The 24,754-nt window shown below is 41.7% G+C and overlaps 1 protein-coding gene across 2 annotated transcripts; it reads left to right on the plus strand.

Annotated features, from left to right (window-relative positions):
• The first annotated feature begins 1,744 nt into the window (after window positions 1-1,744).
• On the plus strand, window positions 1,745-24,568 carry POLR1B (RNA polymerase I subunit B). 2 transcript variants are annotated; one of them, XM_061432556.1, is made up of 15 exons: window positions 1,745-2,787; window positions 4,430-4,597; window positions 5,041-5,187; window positions 6,832-6,964; window positions 7,801-7,937; window positions 9,069-9,292; window positions 9,980-10,151; window positions 12,062-12,233; window positions 13,346-13,627; window positions 14,669-14,802; window positions 17,307-17,477; window positions 18,031-18,187; window positions 21,208-21,404; window positions 22,005-22,258; window positions 23,156-24,568. In XM_061432556.1, the coding sequence occupies exons 1-15, from the start codon at window positions 2,611-2,613 to the stop codon at window positions 24,036-24,038; spliced, it is 3,408 nt and encodes a 1,135-aa protein (XP_061288540.1). In that variant the 5' UTR covers window positions 1,745-2,610; the 3' UTR covers window positions 24,039-24,568. The 2 variants fall into 2 exon arrangements, with proteins under 2 accessions (XP_061288540.1, XP_061288541.1); XM_061432557.1 differs by lacking the exon at window positions 1,745-2,787 and adding an exon at window positions 2,814-2,929.
• Window positions 24,569-24,754: the final 186 nt, after the last annotated feature.

Below are 24,754 nucleotides of genomic sequence, written 5' to 3' on the forward strand. Positions count from 1 at the left end.
ACAAATCTGGGAAAATCACAAATCTATGAATATTAAAAAGCAGAGTCCTAAATAGCCAATGGATTGAAGAAAGAAGTCACAAGGGAAAATAGAAAGAACTTTGAGATAAATGAAAATGAAAACACAACATATCAAAACTTCTGAGGTGCAGTTAAAGCCATGCCTAAAGGAAATTTTATATCTTTAAATGACTATTTTTAAGAAAGATCTCAAATCAATAACCTAACCTCCCATCTTAGGAAATTAGAAGAATAATCTAAATTCAAAGGGAGTAGAAAGAAACAATAAAGGTGTGTGGAAATAAATGAATTAGAGAATAGAAAAACAATAGATAAAATCAATGAGTCCAAAAGTTGGCGCTTCAAAAAAGATCAACAAAATTGAGAAATCTTTAGCTAGACTGGTGAAGAAAAAATATAAAGAACTCAGATTACTAAAATAAGGAGTGAAAGAGGGATATTACTACAAATAAAAGGATTATAGGGGAATCCTATGAACAACTGTAGGCCAGCAAATTAGATACCATGGGCATATTCCTAGAAAGACATTTAAACTAATGAAACTGACTTAAGAAGATAAATGCTGAATAGACCTAAAAAGAAACTGAAAAATGGACCAAGTATCTAAACAGACATTTCTCCAAAGAAAATATGCAAGTGGTCAGTAACACATGAAAATGTGCTCAATATCACTAGTCATTAGAGAAATACAGAAATCATGAATAGATACTACCTCACATGTACTTAGGTGGATATAATTTTTAAAACACAGAGGGTAAATACTGGTGAAGACAGGAGAAAGTGAAACCCTCATACATTGCTAGTAGGAATGTAAAATTGTACAGCTGCTTTTGGAAAAAAATTGGCAGTACCTCAAAAAGTTAGTTACCATATGTCCCATAAACAGCTGTAGTACCCAAGAGAATTGAAAACATATGTCTGTACAAAAACTTGCGCATGGATGTTTCTAGCAGCATTACTCCAAATAGTCAAAGGCGGAAACAATCCAAATGTCCATCAACAGGTGAACAGATTAACAAAATGGGTCTCCATACAATGGGTTCTTAATCAGCTGTGAAAAGAATGAAGAATTAAACATGCTGAGACATGGATGAAACTTGAAAGCAGTAGAGAGACAGGAATGATGATCAACCTTTTTAAGATCTGTGTTCTAGAGGGAACAAGAAAGAGATCAGTGAGTTGTTTTTTGTCTAACAGCTTTTCCAGCAAGTTTGTATGTTGATGGAAATGATTGCACCTGTCATAATCCCCTCATTCTCCTGCCTTCGTGAACAAGGGAGAGGGAATAGAGGAAGACAGTTTTTCTTAAAAGGAGCAGTCGCTGTAAAGGAAAAGAAGGCAGAATTTAGGTCACAACTGCACACATCTTGGGAGATTTGATGGTGTAAACATAAAGAAACAGAAGATTTTTTTTTAATTGATATAGGAATGAGAATTACCACCTGACCTAGGTAAAGGTGGAATTGGGTCAGGTGGACATTTCTCTAAGTAGTGAATGAATTCATTATCTTAATTGTGATGATAGCTTCATCACGGAAGCCCAGGGTGTATACACCTAGGTCAAAACTTACCAGCGCGTACCCTTTAAATGGATGTAGTTTATTGTGTGTTATAACGCAGTACACAATAGAGCTGTTAAACGCACATACACAGGAAAGATTACGCTGAAAGACAGCTGCAGACAGTCTCCGATAAATTGTTTTCTGGGGAGGTGAATGGAGTATAGGATTTAGAGACTCAAAGGATCCCTGGAGGTCCAGTGGTTAAGAGTCTGCATTTCCACTGCAGGGGGCACAGGTTTGATCCCTGGTCAGGGAACTAAGATCCCCGGATCCCTGGGTTGGGGAAGATCCCCTGGAGAAGGGAATGGCAACCCACTCCAGTGTTCTTGCCCGGGCAATCCCATGGACAGAGGAGCCTAGCGGGCTAGAGTCCATGGGGTCGCAAGGAGTTGAACATGACTTAGCGACTAAATAACTAAAGGATCTTAGGGCTAGGACGCCCGCCTGCACACAAGTCGCCGGCTCCTGCTCAAGACTCGAGTCTAGACGACGCGGGGAGGGGCTAATGCGGGGAGGACCACCGCTAGACAGTCCCAGTGATGAACTTTCCCGACTTCACAGTTGGGCAGAGAGCAGTCGGTTTGGTGCCCAACTGCTTTTTCCTTGAAGCCAGAACCCTGATTGGCTGTCATCCCGAGAGTATTGAATCGCAAAGTGGTCAAGGAAAGAGAAGGAAATCATTGAACACCACTCTCCGCCGGTCCTAAACCGCAAATGAAAAATGGAGATTTCACACGCGGAATCGGCCCTGGAGCGGATTTCCGCTTTCTGAGTGGAGAGCGGAGATCTACAGGGGTGGACGCCGGAAGAGAGGAGACGGGGCCGATCCGCCGCTCTCCGACTCTGCAGGATTTTGAGCCGGCCCATTTGCTCCACAGTATTAATTTCTAGTCGACCCTGTAAAATCGGAGGACCCAGGGCAGGCAGACCAAGAGGAACTACACTTCCCAGCAGGTTGTGGGTGCTGGGCGCCGGGCGGTGTTTCCGGCGCGTGTGCAGTCGCTGGTGCCCGGTGTGCAGGCAAACTCATGGATCCCGGCGGCCGGTGGCGAAACCTGCCCAGTGGGCCCAGCCTAAAGCACTTGACCGACCCCTCTTACGGGATCCCGCGGGAACAGCAAAAGCCAGCGTTGCAGGAGCTGACGCGGGCGCATGTCGAGTCTTTCAACTACGCTGTGCGCGAAGGGCTCAGCCACGCGGTGCAGGTGAGCTTGGCGTCCTCCCAGGCGCTCCTCAATTCTGGGTTCTCTGGCGCCGCTAGCCCCTGCTACAGGCGGATGGAGCAAAGGGACCTGGCGGCGGATGGGGTGCGGGTTGTGTGAGGCGCTGGAGAAGGAAGAGGGAGAGGTGAGTGAGGCTGGGGGCCTGGAAGAGGGAGCGGGAGATCCAGGAGACGGGGGAGTGGGGCACAGGCCCAGCGCCGGGCTATGTCGAAGAAGGGGCCAGTGAGGCATTAAAGCGAGATTCAGTGGGAAACCTTTGGCCCTCCTTAAGAGACTGGTAACATTATTAGGTAACATTTACTCCAAACTAAAGTGATTGGTCTAGAGGGTGATGGTAGCAGGCTTCAGGTGAAAATAATGGGGTAGGGTCTCATTTAGTAAGCATCCTGATGTCTCCGGGCACTTGACTCTGACAGTGAGGGAGAAGCAGACCTGTGTAAGAGACAGTTCTTGCTTGCGATCTTGTTTTGGGTGGAGGTAGTGGAGCTGTGATGGAGAAGGAAATGGCAACCCACTCCAGTATTCTTGCTTGGAGAATCCCAGGGACGGAGGAGCCTGGTGGGCTGCCGTCTATGGGATCGCACAGAGTCGGACACGACTGAAGCGACTTAGCAGCAGCAGCACCAGGTGGAGCTGTGAAAGCAGAGGAGGGAGGTGCAGCTAACCCAGGGCAGGACCTCATGAATCCAGGAGAAGAGTGTGTTCCCTCCAGGGGAAGTGCAAGAGCAGAGCTCAGGGGTCTCCACCCTATGCTTTTGTTGGATAGGACTTGTTCTGCAGGAGGGGTGGAGAGAATGTTGAAAGTTGAGCCAGTCTCTGATGCTTGAACTCTCTTCTGCAAATAATGGGGAAACCATCGAGGCTTCTTCGAAGATTAATCCTGCTGCTTCACCCATTTGCAAAAGATGAGATATTTTTGTCTGATGGGAAATAATTTCTATCATGCCTGGACTCATTGTATCATGTCTATGAGAAAAATTGTAAATCTGCATATAAGTTAATTGACCCTGGGATTTATTAAAACAATGAAAAAGAGTCCAGCGTTGAGATGATCAAGGAACGTTTGCGCTAAAATGGGTTCTCTGGTAGCTATATGGTAAAGAATCTGCCTGCAATGCAGGAGACCCAGGTTCAATCCCTGGGACAGGAAGATCCCCTGGAGGAGGGAATGGCAACCCATTCCAGTATTCTTGAGGAAGAGCTTGACGGGACTACAATCCATGGGGTCGCAAAGAGTTGGACACTGCTTAGCAACTGAATAACAACATACGTGCACAGAGGGTACAAAGTAAAAATGTGGAGCAGAGATAAGTTAGGAGTTTGGGATTAACATATACACACTACTGAAGTCAGGTACTTGGTTCAGAGGACAGCTTTGTCCCGTAAACAGCTGTATCCCTAGAACCTATTATAGAATCCAACAGTCAGTAGACCAAAAAAATCTGCTTAATGCTGTTTTAGGTACTTAGGATATGAGTATACCGGATGTCGTGTTAGCTCTTTTTAGATGTGTTGCATTGGCATGATAGCCATCAGTGCTTGTAGAACGCTTGAGATTTGAAAGAGTCTTCGAGAGAGAGTGCCTTAAAAGTGCAAGTGGTTGACTGTCTCAACTGTATTTCAGGCCGTCCCTCCCTTTGAATTTGCTTTCAAAGATGAGCGGATCTGTCTCACCATTGTGGATGCCGTCATCAGCCCTCCAGCCGTTCCCAAAGGGAGCATCTGCAAAGAGCTCAACGTTTATCCAGCAGAGTGCCGAGGCCGGAGGAGCACCTACCGGGGAAAGCTGACAGTGAGTATGAGTGACAGCATGCAACTCACACACTGTACATTTTTTTGAATAAGCTCAGTGCCTAATACGGTTTATACCAGAGTTTGGCTTTCTCAGTGCTGTCATCTGAGCGATCCCATCTTTTAAACCTAAAGCATAGAATCATTTAGTTTATGGTCCTCTGCCTTAATCTTTTAAAATACTCATCTACTCTTTTTTTATATACATTTTTTTTTTCAGTATTCTATTGTGCTTTATGACAGGATATCGAATATAGTTCCCTGTGCTATGGAGTAGGACCTTGTTGTTTATCCATTCTAAATGTAATAGTTTGCATCTACCAACCCCAAAGTCCCAGTCCATCCCTCTGTCTCCCTCCCCTAGAATACTCATTTATTCCTATAGATCTAGATAGTCCCCCCTTTTTTCTTTTTTTTTAACTTTTCTCTCTCATTTTCACTTAGGCCGATATCAGCTGGTCAGTGAATGGAATCTCAAAAGGAGTCATTAAGCAGTTTCTGGGCTACGTTCCCATCATGGTGAAATCCAAGCTTTGCAACTTATACAACCTTCCTCCAAAAGCCCTCATTGAGCACCATGAGGAAGCAGAGGTACCTGCAGGGGAGCCGTGCCCTGAAAGACGCAGTGACAGTAGAAAGGGCCAGAACTGGGAGTGCGAGAACAGAAAGCTTGTCAGGGAGTTCAGTTTTCTTTCTCTGCTTTAATTTCTAGGTAACAGGGGCCTTGATGTCTTGTCTGTGCTCTGTGTAGGCTTCATAACGAGTCTCAGATGAGACAGTGTATGAAAAAGAACACTCTAGGGGCTTCCCTGGTGGTCCAGTGGTTAAGACTTCATGCTTCCACTGCAAGGGGTGCAGATTCAATCCCTGGTGGGAGAAGTAAGTCCCACATGCTGTGTGGCATCAGCAGAAAAAGGAAAAAGAGGAGGAGCAAATGGCAACCCACTCCAGTATTCTTGCCTGGGAAATCCCATGGCCAGGGGAGCCTGGCTGGCTACAATCCATGGGGTCACAGAGTTGGACATGTCTTAACGTTTAAACAACAACAAGATAGATTTGTCAGTTTCTGTTATGTGAGTACTATAAGAAGCTAAATACTTAAAAGCATTATTTGTGATTTAAAAAAAAAAAAAGAACTCTCCAGTTAGAGAATATTACTATTTGTCGGGGATAATTGGTAGGTTTTTCCCTAATTTTCTGAATGATACATATTTAGAGATGTATTTGAATTTTTACAGCTCTCTCAACATTTTAACCCACAAAATGTGTCTAATATGTCTGCGTTACCTACAGTCGAACTCTGTGGATGTATTAAATGCTTCATATACCCTCCCTTCAGCATTTCCTTCAGCTCTGTTAAGTGGCTTGGGTTGAAGTAATCAAGATGTGCAGACTCTGCCTACAACAGGGAGACTGTATGTGGTGGGAAGAGGCCTTTGGTGGCAGATCTGGGTTTGACAGCCAGCTGTTCAACTTTCCCCTTGTGCATCTTTGCAAAGTTTAATCTCCCTGAGGCTCAGTTTTCTCTTTTGAAAATGGCAAGTAGTTGTCCCACTTGTGCTGACATAGAGCACCCAGCATGATATACCTGCTGTGTGTGTGTGTGTGTGTGTGTGCGCGCACACACGCACAGGCTCAGTTGTGTCTGACTCTTGCAACCGCATGAACTGTAGCCCACCAGGCTCCTCTGTCCATGGGATTTTCCAGGCAAAAATACTGGAGCTGGTTGCCATTTCCTCCTCTAGGGGATATTCCCAACCCAGGGATCAAACCCACGTCGTCTTGTGTCTCCTGCATTGGCAGGTGGTTTCTTTACCACTGAGCCACCAGGGAAGCCCATGCTGGGTTCACGAGAAACCATACTTGTGTGGAAGCAAAACCATTACTGTTTTCAACTTTAGACTTGAGTAAATTGTTTTTGGTTTTTAATGTCATTGAAAAGTGCAGTCATTTTAGGGATAAGAATGTGGCAGGTTATGTCCAACTTGTCTGGTCAAAGGAAGTACCATGATTTCCTTCCATACATTTCTCCCAAGTCTCTACAGCCTTTTTAATGTGCTTGAGAAGATTTAATTAAGTCGGCAGTTTCCCAGGGACCCGCAGGTCCTCTTGCTTAAGGGCACTTCTTGTGCACATCTGGTTAGGAATGAGGGTGATACTGGCCCTTAGTCAGTATCATGTTTGCAGGTACTTATGTGTCTTTGTTTAAAAATTTTTAATTCATCTCTTTTGCAGGAAATGGGAGGCTATTTTATCATCAATGGCATTGAAAAAGTCATCCGAATGTTGATTATGCCTCGCAGAAATTTCCCCATTGCAATGGTAAGACCAAAGTGGAAAAGCAGAGGGCCTGGCTACACTCAGTATGGTAAGTTGCAGGGATGTTTGGAATGTTCTTTCAGAAATATTTAAGCTGTTTTATTAAAAGTAGATGTATGCACGTAGAGTCTGATATTTTTCTCTCATATATATAATTTTTGGTTTGTTTTTCTGTTAAGCAATTCTGTGCTATAAATTCATAGTGGAACACCTAGTTTCTACTGTGTTCAATTTTTTTTTCAAACTGAATGAACTTTTTTTTTTTTTTTTTAAGAAATAATTTTATTTATTTATTATTGTTCTGGGTCTTCGTTGCTGCACAGGCTTTTCTCTAGTTGCAGCGAGTGGGGGATACTCTCTAGTTGCAGTGCATGGGGTTCTTGTTTCAGTGACTCTGCATGGGCTCTTAGGGTGCGTGGCTTCAATAGTTACTGCATGTGGGCTCAATAGCTGTGGCTCATGGGCTTAGTTACTCTATGGCATGTGGGATCTTTCCAGATCTCAGGGGTCAAACCCATCTCCTCCATTGGCAGGTGGATTCTTCATCACCATCAGGGAAGCCCCTGAACATGGGTTTTTATGTTATTGCTTATGATACTGAAGGCTGGCTGACTTGGCCAGAGGTGGGTCTGGGCCTCTGAATTCTTCCAGTTCAGGGGGCACGGCATTCGCCTTGTCTCTGACTGATAGCAACCTGACCTCTGTTTGATCACTGTCCATGACAGGGCCTGGCTGCTCAAGATAGCATTTTGCAGTCTGGAATCCTATAGTTAAACAGTTCATTCTTACAATTGAGCTAAAAATCTGTCTCTAATTATACCCGTGGATACTGCTTAATGGTAGTGTTGCTGAGTTTCTGATTATTTGCTCTGTTTGTTTCAATAGGAGTTTCAATGCACTGTGTGAGAGAGGAACATTCCGCTGTCAATATGAACCTTCACTACTTGGAAAATGGCACGGTTATGTTGAACTTTATTTACCGGAAAGAACTGTTTTTCCTTCCTTTGGGATTTGCACTTAAGGTGTGACTTACTGAATATACTTCTTTTGTTAGGAAGCGAATCGTTGGAAGTGCAAAATGGATAGGTCGTCCTCATCAGCGTTCATGCTATGCTAATATCCACTGCTCCATAACAAGTTACCTCAAAATGCAGTGGTTAAAACATGACTAAATATTTCTCTCTCTATTTGTGTGGTCAGAAATATGGAAGTAGCTCCTGATGTGGGCAGTTCTGGCCAGGGTCTCAGGAGGTTGCCATGAGATGTCAATGGGGGCTGCTGTTGTGTAGAAGGGTTGCCCAGGGCTGGCGAATCCCCTTCTGAGGTCGACTGAGCTTGGCTGCCAAGTCAGTGCAGGCTCTTGGCAGGAGGTCTCAGTTCCTCTTCACAGGCCTTTCCACAGGCTTCTTGAGGCACCTGTCTTCCCCAGAGAGTTCACCAGGAGAATGAGGCTGCAGCTGCAGTGCCCATCACAACCCAGCCTTGAGAGTCACACTTCAGCTTCTCTGCCATACTCCCTTGGTCACACAGGCCAGCCCTGTTCAAGGCAGAGGAGACCAAGATTGTGGGTACCAAGTGGGAAGGGTCATTGGGACATCTTGGTGTCTCCCATACAAGTGTGACCCTTATTTTGAAGAACTTGCTTAGATTCAGCAGTAGTAGAGGCCTGATTTTTCTTGGGTTTTAAAAAGAAGTAGGAGAGAACTATTACTAAATGATGGTTAACAATTTTGAAAAAAAAAAAACTTTTTTGCATATATATGGAATTTTAAAAGATGGTAATGATGACCCTATATGTGAGACAACAAAAGAGACACAGATATAAAAAACAGACTTTTGGATTCTCTGGGAGACGACGAGGGTAGGATGATTTGAGACAATAGCATTGAAATATGAATATTACCATATATGAAATAGATGACCAGTCCAAGTTTGATGTGTGAAACAAGGCACTCAGAGCCAGTGCACTGGGACAACCCAGAGGGTTGGGATGGGGAGGGAAGTAGGAGGGGGGTTTGGAATGGGGGGACACATGTACACCCGTGACTGATTCATGTCAATGTATGGAAAAACCACCACAATATTGTAAATTAATTAACCTCCAATTAAAATTAATTAATTAAATAATCTTTTTTTCTTTCTTTCTTTTCTAGGCACTCGTCAGCTTTTCCGATTATCAGATTTTTCAGGAGCTCATCAAAGGAAAGGAGGATGACTCTTTCTTTAGGAACTCGGTTTCTCAGATGTTAAGGATCGTAATGGAAGAGGGATGTTCCACACAAAAACAGGTCCTTAACTATCTGGGGGAGCGCTTCAGAGTGAAACTCAGCCTTCCTGACTGGTACCCGAACGAACAAGCTGCAGAGTTTCTGTTCAAGTACGTGAAACTGTTTCTTAGGGTTGGGCAGTGTCTGTGGTTACCAGTAAGGATATACATGGGGCTGGTGAGTCATCTGGAAATCAGAATAGCCCTGGGGGTGGGATTCTTGTGTAGGGAGATAGGGGCTAACTTTGTTCCTGCAGCCATCCTCACCTTTCTCTTCCTGCTAGCTTCCTATTTTATATTGTACTTTTAAGGTTTTATGTTGAAATAACTTCAGACTTCCAACTCACCAGTTTATTAACATCTTTCTTACTTTCTCTGCATATACATCGTTTTTCTTTCTGCATTATCTGAAAGCTGCAGGTATCATGTCCCTTTATTTCCCTAAGGCTGGGACTCTGTCTTCTGTATCCACTGTGTAATTGTTAAGGGAGCCCTGCTGTAGTCCTCCACTGAGCAATCTGTAGCCACAAGCCACATTCAGGGCCATTTCAACTGAGAAGACGAGTTTTTTTTTTTTTTTAATTGATTTAAATTTAAATATCCACTTATGGCCTGTCCCTACAGTCCTAGATTTTGTGAGTCTGTTCTGTTCTTTTGCTAATGTTGCCAGCAAAAGTGAAAAGCAGTTTTTGGAAAATGACTGAAGACGTCTAGGGTAAATGTGGATTGGGGACCTTGGTTAGCAGGACATGGGATAGTATCAGTAGCTGGATTGTTTTAAGCTTTCTCTTTCGGCAGCCAGTGTATCTGTATCCACCTGAAATCCAACACTGAGAAGTTCTATATGCTTTGTCTCATGACCCGGAAGCTCTTTGCTTTAGCCAAAGGAGAGTGCATGGAGGAGAATCCTGACAGTTTAATGAACCAAGAGGTTCTAACTCCTGGTCAGCTCTTCCTCATGTTTCTGAAGGTAGGTGCAGGCTGTTTCACCCTGGAGCGTTGTTACCTCTTGTGGGATGGTGTGGCCATATTCAGCAGTATTGTTTCTTGCATGCTTATAATTTCTAGTTTGAGCATTTTTTTTGTAGGTTTGTGTTTTTTTTTCCCTTCTATTTTTTGTTTGTTTAGCAGTAAGGGACTTAATCAGAGGCATTAGCTTACGGCAGGTTCAGGACTTTAGTATCTTCATAGACGCTAAATAAAAACTGTCAAATCTTGGTCATAACATTAATGATGAAGTGTAAATGGCCAATATACTCACTTATAGTCAGTCCCCATTATTTACAGATTCTGTACTATTAAATTCAACTACTCATTAACATTTATTTTTAACTCAGCAATATCAGTACTTGCGGCACACTCCTGGTCATTTGCAGACATGTACAGAGTGCTGAAAAGTTATTCTTCTGAGGCACAAGGCCCAGCTCAGTTCTGATGAGCAGTAAACGAGTGTCTCCTCAATGCCATGTTTTTCACATTTTTCTGCTTTTTCTTGGTGATTTTGCTGTTTAAAATGGCCCCCATGCTCAGTGCTGAAGTTCCTTTCCGTGGTCCTAGCTCAAGAAGGCTGCATTGTGCCTGCCTTATAGAGGAAACACTTACGTTAGACACATTTTGTGCAGGCGTTGAGTTAATGATGCTGTTTGCTCTGAGCTCAGTGGTAAAGAATCAACAGTGTAAACTAAGTGTTCACAAACACAGAAAACAAGGTCATGTGTTGATCAGTTGACAAAGATGTCAGTAAATGAAAACTCACTGACATCTGACCCTGCATTTCCTCTGGGAGCAGGGGTTTTGTGCAGTGTTCACACAGATGTTGTAGGACGTGATTATTGTAAATAATGAGAACTGTGTGTGTCTAGGGAGAGAATGTTATAATAATTTTATAAGAAAGTTGATTGGATAGCATTTTATATTTTTAATATTATCCCTAAAAAGAATTTAAGATGGAGAAGGAAATGGCAACCCACTCTAGTGTTCTTGCCTGGAGAATCCCAGGGATGGGGGAGCCTGGTGGGCTGCCATCTCTGGGATCACACAGAATCAGACACAACTGAAGTGACTTAGCAGCAGCAGCAGCAGCAGGCATAACAAGCCCTCAATCAAAGTTAGGTATTTCTCTCCATAGCTTTTCCATGGGATGAGGAAAGCTTTCCTAGGAGCATTCTGAACAGACTTGCCCACATTCCTCATTGGCCAGACCTGGGTGTGCCTTCTCCTGACCAATCACCAGCAAAGGAAATGCAGTTATGTTAATTATCATGTCAATTCTCCAGCAGTTTCCCTGAGGCTTATGCTACATATAGGGAGTTGGGATGGTGGGGGAAAGATACCTGCACAAAATCAAATTCTGAGAGGGAGGAGTAGTGGGAAAAAGTGCAGAGGAAGAGAACTGCAGAAACTCCCTCAATAGCTTGCTAACTGCAGACAGGTGAGGGTGGCTATCCTAGATTGCCCGGCCATCAGTTGACCCTCCAGCTGACTGAAAATGCAGAGTTCAGTTAGGTTGACCCAGACCAGAAAATTTCCCCAACTGACCCACAGGATCAGGGGCTAAATAAAATGATGATTGTTTAAAAAAAAAAAAAAGAATTTAAGAGATAACATAATGACAGGAAAGATGGAGAGGACTGAAGTAAAAATCTCCAAATTCATTATCAATAATTAGGGCTTCCCAGGTGATGCAGTGGTAAAGAATGCGCCTGCCAATGCAGGAGGTACACGAGACAGAGGTTCAATCTCTGGGTAGGGAAGATCCCCTGGAGAACGAAGTGGCAACCCACTCTAGTATTCTTGCCTGGAAAATTCCATAGACTGAGTAAATATGAAATTTGTGGTTAATTAAAACACCTAAAAATTAAACTGTTTTTCTTACTTCAGGAAAAATTGGAAGCTTGGTTAGTGTCTATTAAAATAGCTATAGACAAGAAGTCTCAGAAGACCAATGTGTCCTTAAACAATGAAAATTTGATGAAGATTTTTAGTCTGGGAATAGACCTTACAAAACCATTTGAATACCTTCTTGCTACTGGAAATCTACGTTCTAAAACAGGTGAAATTAAATAAATGGGCTTCATTTTGTTACAATTTTCAGATTATTTGCTTAATGTCAGTTTGCATATTGCTATGAGAGATGTTTTTTTGTTTTGTTTTGGTTTGGTTTTTTAGCCACACCACATGACACATCAGTTCTTAGTTCCCTGACCAGGGGTCAAACCTGTGCCCTCTGCAGTGGAAGCTTGGAGTCTTAACCCCTGGACTGCCAGGGAAGTCCCGGGAGAGGTTCTTTTTAAAAGTGAGCTGCTCACTCATTAAAGACCGATTTCAGGTTGTGAATTTTGACAGGTGTATATTGGGCTGAAGGGCTTTAGACAGGTTGTCTGTATAGTTTAAATCTGATTTTAATGAACAAATGCATTTCCCATACCTCCTTCTAGAAAACCGGAAACTGCTTAGATTTCTGAGGATAGGTTAACTAGGTGGTAGTCTGAGAGGGTTTTTAGACATACCCATCCCTAAACCAGTCATATCAGAACACCTGGAAAACTTTACTAAGTGGTTATTAAAGGGCCAGAAGTCTTTTTTTTTTAAAGGAGATGGTACTGATGCAAATTCCTTAAGGGCTAACAAGTGCTTGTGTGTTATACAACTCTCTCTCGGGTGCATCCCGTTTAATTATTTGCTGTTTTGTAACTCACTTATGTTTCTCCATAGAGATCATGTGGAAGAGATGGGGAAACAATTAAGGCTAATAGTTTGTGAAATCTGGGGATTTTTACTGTATTTTTTTCCTTTGTAAACTCTTCCCCTCCCCACAGCTGAATAAACTTTGTGATAACCCACTCTGTGATCGCTAGTGTGGGCTTCCCAGGTGGCTCAGTGATGAAGAACCTGCCTGCTGATGCCTGAGTCGGGAAGATCCCCTGACAAAGAAATGGCAACCCACTCCAGTATTCTTACCTGGGAAATCCTATGGACAGAGGAGCTTGGCAGGCTACTGTCCACAGGGTCCCAAAGAGTTAGACACAATTTAGCAACTGAGCATGCATGATCTCAAATGTGTTCTGAGGTTTTATTATCTTTTCAGAGCCTCAAATAAAAAGAGGCTTTTTCTTTTTTTTTTTTCAGTTTATTCTATTTTTCAATGATGTCTGTTTTATTAAGGTCTTGGCTTCCTGCAAGATTCTGGACTTTGTGTCGTGGCTGACAAGCTGAACTTCATACGCTATCTCTCCCATTTCCGCTGTGTGCACAGAGGGGCTGATTTTGCTAAAATGCGGACCACCACTGTGCGCAGGCTGCTGCCGGAGTCCTGGGGCTTTCTTTGTCCCGTGCACACCCCTGACGGGGAGCCCTGTGGACTGATGAACCACTTAACCGCCATCTGTGAGGTCGTCACACAGTCTGTGTACACAGCATCTATTCCGGCTCTACTCTGCAACTTGGGTAGGTGGTTCGCGGCAGTCAGCAGTCTGTCTTGTTTGCTTGTGTGGGTTTTACAGGTGCAAAGCTATTCAGTTGTGCTTCTCTGGGGTTTGAGCAGAGAATTCATATAAGGGTGATGGTGTCACACTGTGGATAACCTGTGCCATTTTGTAAAGCACCTTTACAGAGGTTGTTGACAGCTCATGGATGAGTGTTCTTACTTAGCTAGAGTAGATTCTTGTTATTTGCAGTACTTCTCTAAGTCACCACTGGCACTGAATTAGCAGACACTGAGTCATTGGTCCTAGGGAAGAAAAGGTTAGGTTCCTGCATACCTCTCGTGACAGCATTTTCATCGGCTGCTGGGTCCATGGCCTTGCTTTATGCATGCTTCTGTTTAAAGATGCCTTATTTAATATATATTGTTGATTCATTAATACTGAGCTTTCAGCTAACTACACTGTAACTATAAGCTCATCAGAGCCCTGTGCTTAGGGGCCAGCACTTTGGCACTGTGCTTGAAGGCCATTTTAAACAGCAAAAGCACATACAGCACTGAACAGTGCAGAAAGGACCCTTATTTGCAGTATGAGCTGAAACTGCATCCCCTTGTGTGACCTCAGCCGGAAACATGCTTCTGGTGACTCAAAATTTTCACTAGATGTCCTCAAATGATGCGAGAGGAGCCACTAGTATTGATGCTGGGGTTACAGATACATTTTAGCAAGTTGGCAAATTTGTAATGTGTGAATAATGAGCAAATGTAATTAGATTTTGGAGGGGGAAAATATGTTTACCTGGCTCAGAAACATAAAAGGTATACAAAAAAAAAGCCTCCTTTATACCCCTGTCCACCTGCTACTCTGCTCAAAGCCAGAGACCCTAGACCTGGGGGTCCTTGCTGAAAGACTTAAATGTTTCCTCAAGCCATATAAAAACATTCTGGTCTAGAGACAAGGTGACTAGATGTCTGGAAAGGTAAAGCCGTTGTTGAGTCTGGAGGGAAATTTAAATGTTGGGAAAGCATCCTGATGAGATCATTCCATTTGTTCACTTCACCAGGGGTCACTCCAGTTGACGGAACTCCACATCGGCCGTACAGTGAGTGCTACCCTGTCCTGCTGGACGGTGTCATGATTGGCTGGGCCGATAAGGAGATTGCCCCTGGCATTGCCGATTCTCTCCGACATTTTAAGGTGATCTTGAGTCTCTGTGAATTGTTTTGTCCCTCCGTCTTAGGTTTTCATGTCTTTTCTAATTGTTGAGGTAGCCCTAGGGTATTATTGAGTGTCAAGGGGTTGGAGGTCAGAAGCTAATTCTGGAATTGCCCATATGGTCCTTCTGGTGGCAGCATCTTGCCTTACACTGACCTCATTGGTTAGGGTCAGTGACAGGTATTTGAGCTACATGCTTTTTTTTTTTTTTTGGTTTGTTTCATTGAGGCCCTAGTCTACTATTTTAACACATTTTTAACTTTTTTTTTTCCCTTTGTAAATACTAATGGCAGATAGGGGATCTCAAAATATGGCCTTATATTTCAGGTAATACTGAAGCTAATCAAGATAGCAGTCATAACTGGTTGCCTTCTGTTTCTTGAAATACTTTTTTAAAAAGTCAAATAAAATAACATTCTTTGAATAACTAAACTTTAGAATTCTCTCTGGGAAAGAGTCTTTGTTGCTTAGATAATGGCCAGGAGTTTGGCAGTACGATGAATTTGTAGTTTATGCTCTGTCCTGTTTAGTTGGGTTTTTTGTTTGTTTTTCAGCTTTTTCATTGCTTTACTTTGATAGTTTTACACTGAAAGCATGTTTGAGCAGCATAGAGAGCTCTCATATGCCCATTACCGAGATATACCAGTTGTTATGTTTTCCCCCACGTGCTTTCTCATTTGTATGCTCTATAAATACTGTGTACATTTTACTTCCAAACCATTTGAAGACAGTGTACAGACATGTCCCCTTTTCCATGAAGATTTCAGTGTATATTTTCTAAGAACAAGGATTTTCTCTTTATTAACCACAGTGTACTTAAAAAATCTCAGGTGGGTGAAGTCTATAGCTGATATTCAGATTTTTTTGTCTGGGACCCAGTCCAGAATCCCATGTTACGTGTGGTTGGCGTGTTTCTTCAGTCTCCCTTAATCTGGGACAGTTCCTCAGCCTTTAATGTCTCACTTTTTTGTTTTTAAAGAGTATAGACCAAATTGTGTACATTGTCTCTTGATATATGTAGCTTTCTTATGATGAGACTCAGAATATCATTTCAGGAGGAACTTAATGTAGGCTGGTCTCCTGGCTGCTGATGTTAACTGTGATCACTTTAAGATTGTGTTCTTTAGTCCCCACACACAATTCTTTTGCTTGTATACTTCACCTATGGAGAAAAAAGTTGTGAGATTTTCTCCTTAGATATATTAAAAGTATTATATTCATTCCCTGACAAAGATCATTCTTTATTAATAAAGATGAATAACAAATCTTCCATTCCTGGAATAAATCCCACTTGGTTATTATTTTAATACCTAATAAATACAGATACTTTCTCAATTTTATTTAAGATTTTTTAAAAAATCGACAGTCACAAATTTCTGCTTGATAAAAAGCATTGGAAAGTTTTCCTTGGTGTTCAGTGCTCTGGAGCAGTCTGCGCAGCAGTGAGTCCTCTGGTCTTAGGTCTTCTAGAATTCACCTGTGAGGCCGTCCGGCTCTAGTGCTGTCTTTGGGGCAGCTCCTTGATACCTTTATGTCTAATACAGAAGTTGGTCTTGAAGCTTTTTACCTCTGCTGAGGTCTGTTCTGGTCACCAGCATTTTATCCATTTCATCTTGGTTTCAGGGATATGCAAAGCAGCCTCATGGTTTTAAAATTTTGTTTCCATGCTCTTCCCCCCTTTGCCTTTTTTTACTCAGTATATTCATACCCTTGGTTTCCCCACAAGGAAAAAGAATACCCATCCCTTTCTCAATTACATCAAATGAACTAAAAATGTTTTATTAGTTTGAACCTTTTTCTGTTCTCTGCTTCTTTAATTTCAGATTTTATCTTTGATTTCTTATACTTTGTTGTTTTACCTTTTGGGCTAAGAATTAATTCATTTATTTTTATTCTTTCATTTTACTAATAATATATTTAACTGTAAATCTATAAGTTCTACTTATATATTATATGTTCAAGTATTATATATACTTAAATATATGTTATACTTATTGCCATAAGTTCTACCATACAGATTTCATTTTTTTTTTCACATTTCTGTAATTTTAGTATTTCTCCTTTCACCCAAGTGTTCATAGATTTTTGTTTGTTTGTTTTTTTAATTGCCAAGTGGAAGGGCTTTTTCATTGAATCCATTTTAAAATAACACCAGTAATCTTATATTTTAGACATCAGCCAACAGAATTGCATATACTGTGTTTACCCACACATTCTTGGTTTACCTTTTGCTCAGTCTCAGTTGTTACTAGTTTGCCTCATAGTGAGATTGAGTCCCCAAGAAAGTAGGGCTTTTGCCAGCTCTCAGTGTGGGGTGAATAGCCATCTATGGGGGGCTGAGGCTGGCAGGGTACTAGATGTGTTACCTGCGAAACTTTCAAGGTGTTGCTTTTCATGTTAGATCTCCTCCTCCGTACCCACCTCCTAGGTGGCAGAGGGATAGACGTCACTTATTCTTCACGGAACTCTCTTTTTATTGAAAACAGGTGTTGAGAGAAAAAAGAATTCCTCCCTGGATGGAGGTGGCCCTGATCCCCATGACAGGAAAACCAAGTCTGTACCCAGGATTGTACCTTTTTACCACTCCTTGTCGACTGGTGCGGCCTGTGCAGAACTTGGAACTAGGCAAAGAAGAACTGATTGGAACTATGGAACAGGTACATAGACCCCTGTGATGATATAATATACAGCTTTCAGAGACTCAGTTAACTGTTAAAGTGTTACAGTTATCATGACAGTCAGGCATTTGAAAGAAAGTCACAACTTATTTTCTGCCTCCTCTGTGATCAGCATGAAGCAGTTTTCATGCTTATCAAACCTGAGAGGGTTGGTGTTCACCTTAGCTGCCTTTCCCATCCCACTCAGCTCCCCAAGTTTCTTTGCACCCGGCTCTGCCTTGGGTGGTGAGACTGGAACATTCTGCTAAAATCACTCACAATCTTTGCTTACATCTCTGTAGTTGCAAAACTCTAGGCTTTGTGCTACTGATAAAAATTTTTCCTCCTTCCTATCCCCCTTCATAGCTGGACCAGGGTAGATTTAGAATGAAATGTTTAAGACGTGCTATTTCTTCCTGTGCATCCCTGCAGTGTTCATGATACTGGGTGGGTGGGAAGGTTTTCTTAAACTCTGATCAATAGTAAGAGCTAATATGTGTTAGCAGTCACAGTTACATTGTACCTTGAACTTCCTGGTCCTTCCTCTTTCCAGATCTTCATGAATGTTGCCATCTTCGAGGATGAGGTTCTGGCTGGGGTCACCACGCACCAGGAGCTCTTCCCTCACAGCCTGCTGAGTGTGATCGCCAACTTCATCCCTTTCTCAGATCACAACCAGAGTCCGAGAAATATGTACCAGTGCCAAATGGGTAAGACAGAGCATAGAGTGGTGGTGGTCACAAAAGAAAACAGACTGCAATTTTTAACTCTGAGATAACTTCAAACTCAAGAGAAAAGCTAAAAGTTATAAGAATAGTACAAAGAACTTCCCATAGACCCTTTACCTAGATTTTGCCTCATTTGCAGTTTCCTCTTGGAAAGTGAGCTGCTCCTTTACCCCCTGAACATCCTGCTATGTATTTCCTAACAACAGGGCGGTCTACTTACATAATCAAGGACAATTACTAAAATCAGGAAATTTAAGAATACATTATTTTATAGCATAATAAAGTTTGTGGAAGTTTTTCCCTGGGTAGCACCTAGTCCAAGACCATATGTTGTATTCAGTTCTCTTGTCTCTTTAGTTCTTTAAGTTAGATCTTTAGCCTTAAATGTCTGTCTTACCTTATTTTTAAGAAAAAGATAAATTTATCTTGTAGAATATCCATCAGCTTGGTTTTGCCTAAGGTCCTGTGATTAGATTTGTTAACAGTACAAGCCGTGTGGTCACCCGTCATTATCATCTCTAGTGCTTTCTTTCATTCGTGCCTGGTGATTCAAGTTTTCATGGAGGGTCATTTCAGCCTGGAATTTTCAGCCTGAACAGCTTCTCTTTAACATTTTTTTATAGCTAGCTGCAGGTTGCTGGCTGCAAATTCTCTTAGTTTTCATTTATCTGAGGATGTCTTTATTTCATCTTCACTTGCAGAAACTGGATATATAATTCTGATTTGACAGGACTTTCGGGTTCCCCCCTCCCTGAGCACTTAAAAGATGTTGTTATGCTCTGTTTTTTATCTTTGTCATTTCTAATTAGAAGTCAGTGGTTATGTGTATTATTGTTTGCTTGATTATAGTGTTATTTATTTTTCTTCTGTCCTTAAGATTTTCCCATTATGTTTGGTATGTAAGCTGATTGACTGTGATATGCCTAAATATGTTGCTGTTTGTATTTATCTTGCTTGGATATTCCTAAACCTGTTATTTTGCTGATATTCCTAAACCTGTTTTTAAAAATTAAGTCAAATCTATAAGATATTCTGTCATTATTTCTAGAAATAATGAGACTGTTCTGTCTCATGTCCTGAGATGTCTGTTATGCATCATATATGTTAAGCCTTTTAACACGTTATTGACCGGAGGACTTTTGCAGAAACTAAGGCTTGTGGCCGATGATTTGTTATGTAAGTTAATGTTGAAATGTCTCTGGTAAATAACATTTGGGTAACAAAAGACATACTAATACATCTCCAGTCAATAAGTTGTTAATATTGTCCCATAAGCCATTGAATTTTCTGTTCTCTTTTTTTTTCTTTCTTTCTCCTTCAGATTGGGACATTTTATTGATCTGTCATATTCACTGACTTTTCTGTCATTACTGAATTTTTATTTCAGACACTTAATTTTTTAGCCTAGAGCTTCCATTTGTTTCATTTTTATAGTTCCTGTTTTATCTGAGATTCTGATCTCCATTCATGGTGGACGTATTTTCCATTACATTTTGAGCACAGTTGTAACAGGTATTTTAAAGTCATTACCTCCCAATTCCAACATTTGGATCGTCTCAGGATCAGTCTCCACTGATTGCATCTTTCTTGAGTCTAGGTCACATTTTCCTGTTTCTCTGTATGTCTAGTAATACTGGATTGTATTGTAGATGGAAAATATGTGGTAAAGACTGGAATTTCATGGTGGTCCAATGGTTAGGACCCAGTGCCTTCACTTCTGGGGCCCAGGTTCAATCCCTAGTTGAAGAGCTAAGACCCTGCAAGCTGTGTAGTCAAAAGAAAAAAAAAATGGATTCTATTCTGTTCCTCTGGCGAGGGCTGGTTTTCAGATTTCTGGAAGCAAGCTTCCAGTGGTTGATACGTGCTCTTTAGCCTTAGCTGGACTGCTTATGTCTGTCCCACCGTGCATAGTTCTAGAGTCCACCAAAGATTTGGACTGCTGTTCTGACTGGGCCATCAGACAAAACATAAAAAACAAAACATCCAAAACTGAGAAAACTGGAAATTCATTCAGCGCAGTTCCTTTTGTCCAAGTGTTAATCCCTCTCTAGTTTGTAACTTCCTGTGGTTACATTCCAGTGCTTTCAGCTAGTATGTGTATGTATGTAATTGGCTTTTGTTTTTCTTCTGGATCTTTTACTTATACATGTTGAGAGTGATATTGTAGGAGTGGCCCTCTCTTACTGGAAGCTGCAAATCTCCCTTTCTGTTTTTTAAAAGTTCCCCTATGTATATATTTATCTATTTTAGTTTTTAAAATCATTTTGTTTTGAATTGATTCTCTGTACTGTAGGGAAGTACAAAAAAGAAACTTCTCTATCCTGTACCTGACTACCCAGAGTTAACAAATACTGACATTTTGTTCTGTGTGTGTGTGTGGGTAGGTGGATGTCTGTGTAAGAAAGTAGTCTAGGGACTTCCCTGATGGCCCAGTGGCTAAAGCGGCATGCTCCTAGTGCTGGGGGCCCAGGTTTGATCCCTGGTCAGGGAACTAGATCCCACATGCAGCAACAAAGATCAAAGATCCTGCATGCCTCAACTAAGACCCAGTGCAGCCAAATAAATAAAATTAAAAAAAAAAAAAAAGAAAGTCGTCTAATTAGACAATAGTTACTATCACTCATCTCCCACCAGTAATAGTAATGTCCCGTAGTTTTGTATGTATCCTTTAAATCCTCTTTTTATGCTTTTTTTACATTACACATTTCCATAAACTAGGTCTAGAACTATTCGGATTGTGTGGCAAATCTACACGAATATATCCTAGTAAATGTCATTCCCTACTTTTTCTCACACAGCATTGTTTTCATGGTTGGGTCATGTTCATACACATTTGTCTACTTCATTTTCACACCAGGTATTAGTCTGTAGTAAACGTAACCAGCATGACTTACTCATTTATTCATCCCCTTATGATGAATATTTGGTTTCCAATTTTATATGTTATCTTTGACATCAACAGGGAAAAAAACAAAATGTTAATGTTTTTTTTCCCTTTGTAGGTAAGCAGACCATGGGCTTTCCACTTCTCACTTTTCAAGATCGATCAGATAATAAACTGTATCGTCTTCAGACTCCACAGAGCCCTTTAGTAAGACCGTACATGTATGATTATTATGACATGGATAACTACCCAATTGGGACAAATGCCATTGTCGCTGTTATCTCTTACACTGGCTACGACATGGAAGATGCCATGGTAAGTGCTGCTAAGAGGTGTACTTCCACCCTTTCTCATTTTTAACTTTTCTGTTTACCATCAGATCACTGAAGGAGTATTTCTTATGTGCCCAAGTACCTAATATTTGATGCATGAATGTTCTATTAATTAATTCCTGGTCTAAGTTAAAAGTGACAAGGGGACTTCCCTGGCAGTTCAATGGTTAAGACTCTGTCCTCCCAGTGTTGGGGGCACAGGTTCCGTCCCTGGTTGGGGACCTAAGATCCTATATGCTGCTCAGTAAGGCCTCCCACCCCGCAAAAAAGTGTCAAACTTTGAGGGATATCACTAGATATTTCATATGCATATAGCCTGCGTATTTGAGTGCACAGTACAAGTAGATGTCAAATGAATGTAAAGTAATCTTAGAAATATCTACTTTTTGTATTTATGCATGATTGGGTTCTCAGCCATCTATATGTGTCTGGATTTTAATAGTTAGCATAGGTGATTTGGGAGATGTGGAGTTTTAAAATCAAATGCCAGTTATCCTAAACCAGTTATAATGCTAACCAGCTTTATTTTGAAAACCCTTATTTGGCCTCAGTCTGTTAAATTAATGATCCTCTGACTTCACAGATTGTGAATAAGGCCTCTTGGGAACGAGGCTTTGCCCATGGGAGTGTCTACAAGTCTGAATTCATAGATCTGTCTGAAAGAATTAAACAAGGAGATGATAGTCTGGTCTTTGGAGTCAAACCTGGAGACCCACGGGTTCTGCAGAAGTTGGACGATGATGGATTGCCATTTATTGGAGCACAACTGAAGTATGGAGATCCATATTACAGCTACCTAAACCTCAACACCGGGGAAGGCTTTGTGATGTACTATAAGTAAGTTTGCATACCCGGAGCTATTTCTTATGGGCTATTTCTCAGTGAAATCTCTGGAAGTCAGTGAATGTTATTTTTCAACAGAATTTTTGGAGTAATACTAGGGGTAGCTTAGTCATTAACTGAATGGACATTTCTTATATGAGATGAAGTTCTGTGGTCTGTTGTACTGTTTTGTTTTCCTACTTTTCTTGTCAGTCTGTTAAATCTGTTGAGTTATCTGGGATTTATTTTACAACTGTTATTATTCAGACTTGATCATCTCTCTCAGACATGTTAATAATGTGTCTTAGCTAAAAAGTGGAATTCATTATCCCTGTTACTAAAACTGGATTTTTTAGGTCTTAGCTGCCTTTCTTGCTACTGTTCTTCCAATCACAGTTCTGTAGTGAATGTAATCAATACCCCTGTCCATAAGTATTTTTAGGGATACCAGCTCTATTTGTAGTGAAGAATAGAAATAAGAATAATTTTTGCAAATATCCATTAGGAAACACTAAATACTAATATATCAATAAAAGTATCTCTAGACATTTATTTATTAAACAACAAAAATTTATTTTTTCACAGTTTGGAGGGTCAGAGTCCCAGATCAAGGTGAAGGCAGGTTTGGTTTCCCGAGGCCTCTTGGCTTGCAGGTGGCCACCTTCTCCTTGTCGCACATGGTATTTTTTCCTGTGCACGTGTGCCTCTCTTGTCTCTCCTTGTATCCAAATTTCCTCTTCTTATTGTGATGCCAGTTATTAGATTGCATTCAGGAGGGACCGGCCTAATGGTCTCGTTATTAACTTCTATTACCTTTTTAAAGCTCCGATGTCCAAATACAGCCACATTCTAAGGCACCCTCTATTCATTTTAACAAATATTTGACATTCTGTCCTGTTTACTTTTTCCTAGGAGTAAAGAAAACTGTATTGTGGATAACATTAAAGTGTGCAGTAATGATACCGGCAATGGCAAGTTCAAGTGTGTGTGCATCACGATGCGAGTGCCCCGGAACCCAACAATTGGAGATAAGTTCGCCAGTCGTCACGGGCAGAAGGGCATCTTGAGCAGGCTGTGGCCAGTGGAGGACATGCCATTCACCGAGAGCGGGATGGTCCCTGACATTCTGTTCAACCCCCATGGTTTTCCATCCCGCATGACCATAGGCATGCTGATCGAGAGCATGGCTGGCAAGTCTGCAGCTCTGCACGGGCTCTGCCACGACGCGACCCCCTTCATCTTCTCAGAGGAGAACTCAGCCCTGGAATACTTTGGCGAGATGCTGAAGGCCGCTGGCTACAACTACTATGGCACCGAGAGGTTGTACAGTGGCATTAGTGGGCTGGAGCTAGAAGCAGACATCTTCATAGGCGTGGTGTACTACCAGCGTTTACGCCACATGGTCTCCGACAAATTCCAAGTGAGGACCACAGGAGCCCGAGACAAAGTCACTAACCAGCCTATAGGGGGGAGAAACGTCCAGGGTGGAATCCGTTTTGGGGAGATGGAGCGGGATGCCCTTTTAGCTCACGGTACATCTTTTCTCCTCCATGACCGCCTCTTCAACTGCTCGGATCGGTCAGTGGCCCACGTGTGTGTGAAGTGTGGCAGTCTGCTTTCCCCTCTGTTGGAGAAGCCGCCCCCATCGTGGTCTGCCCTGCGCAACAGAAAGTACATCTGTGCCCTCTGTAACCGCAGTGACACCATTGACACCATCTCCTTGCCTTATGTCTTTCGGTATTTTGTAGCTGAACTGGCAGCTATGAACATCAAAGTGAAGCTGGACATCGTTTAACCTGACGCAGGTCTTTTGGGTCAAGACTGCTGTCAGATTAAAACAAGATGTTGTTCTGGTGAGGCTATTCATAGTTATTACTCTGGAGTGTTTCATGGTTGTCAGAGCTTTCAACCAAGACCTGGCAACTCAGAAGGCAGACTTTCTCAGTTGCTCTAGTATAACTATTGAAGGTGACTTTCAGTATATTTGTTCTTTAAAATTCATACATTGACAAATAGAAGGATATTCAGGGAAAAGTCTGTCTAACCCCAGGTTCTCTGCATCCTGCTTTCAGCAGGCAGTGACTGTCAAACATTTATCTGTCCATGTGGAGCAGAGCAGTTCAAAATAAACACAGTGTAAGCGTATATGTAATTTTATATTTTCTTACATTAAAAAATAAAAGGTAGAAATTTTTAACAGCTTTATTGAAGTGTATACACAAAAAGTGCACATATTTAACGTATATAATTAGGTGGGTTTGAACATATGCATATACCTGTGAATGATCACCACAGTCATGGTAATAAACATCACCTCCAAGTTTCCTTGTGTCCCTTTGGGTTGTTTTTTGGTGTTTTTAATGGTAAGAACACTGAACTTGACATCTATGCTATGGACTATGGATAGAACACAAATTAATATATCACTCCATAAAAAGTTATTCAAAAGATTGATGTGTGTCTCCAGAAACTGGGTTTTTGTATAACAAAAAAACAATGTCTTTATTGAAA

The sequence above is a fragment of the Bos javanicus genome, chromosome 11, assembly GCF_032452875.1.
Source record: "Bos javanicus breed banteng chromosome 11, ARS-OSU_banteng_1.0, whole genome shotgun sequence".
NCBI lineage: Eukaryota > Metazoa > Chordata > Mammalia > Artiodactyla > Bovidae > Bos > Bos javanicus.

Coding starts and splice junctions, on each gene's coding strand:
- POLR1B (XM_061432556.1), top strand. CDS start 2,611: ATGGATCCCGGCGGCCGGTGGCGAAACCTGCCCAGTGGGCCCAGCCTA. Junction 6,965..7,800: donor GCCTGGCTACACTCAGTATG/GTAAGTTGCAGG, acceptor TTGTTTCAATAG/GAGTTTCAATGCACTGTGTG. Junction 7,938..9,068: donor CTTTGGGATTTGCACTTAAG/GTGTGACTTACT, acceptor TTTCTTTTCTAG/GCACTCGTCAGCTTTTCCGA.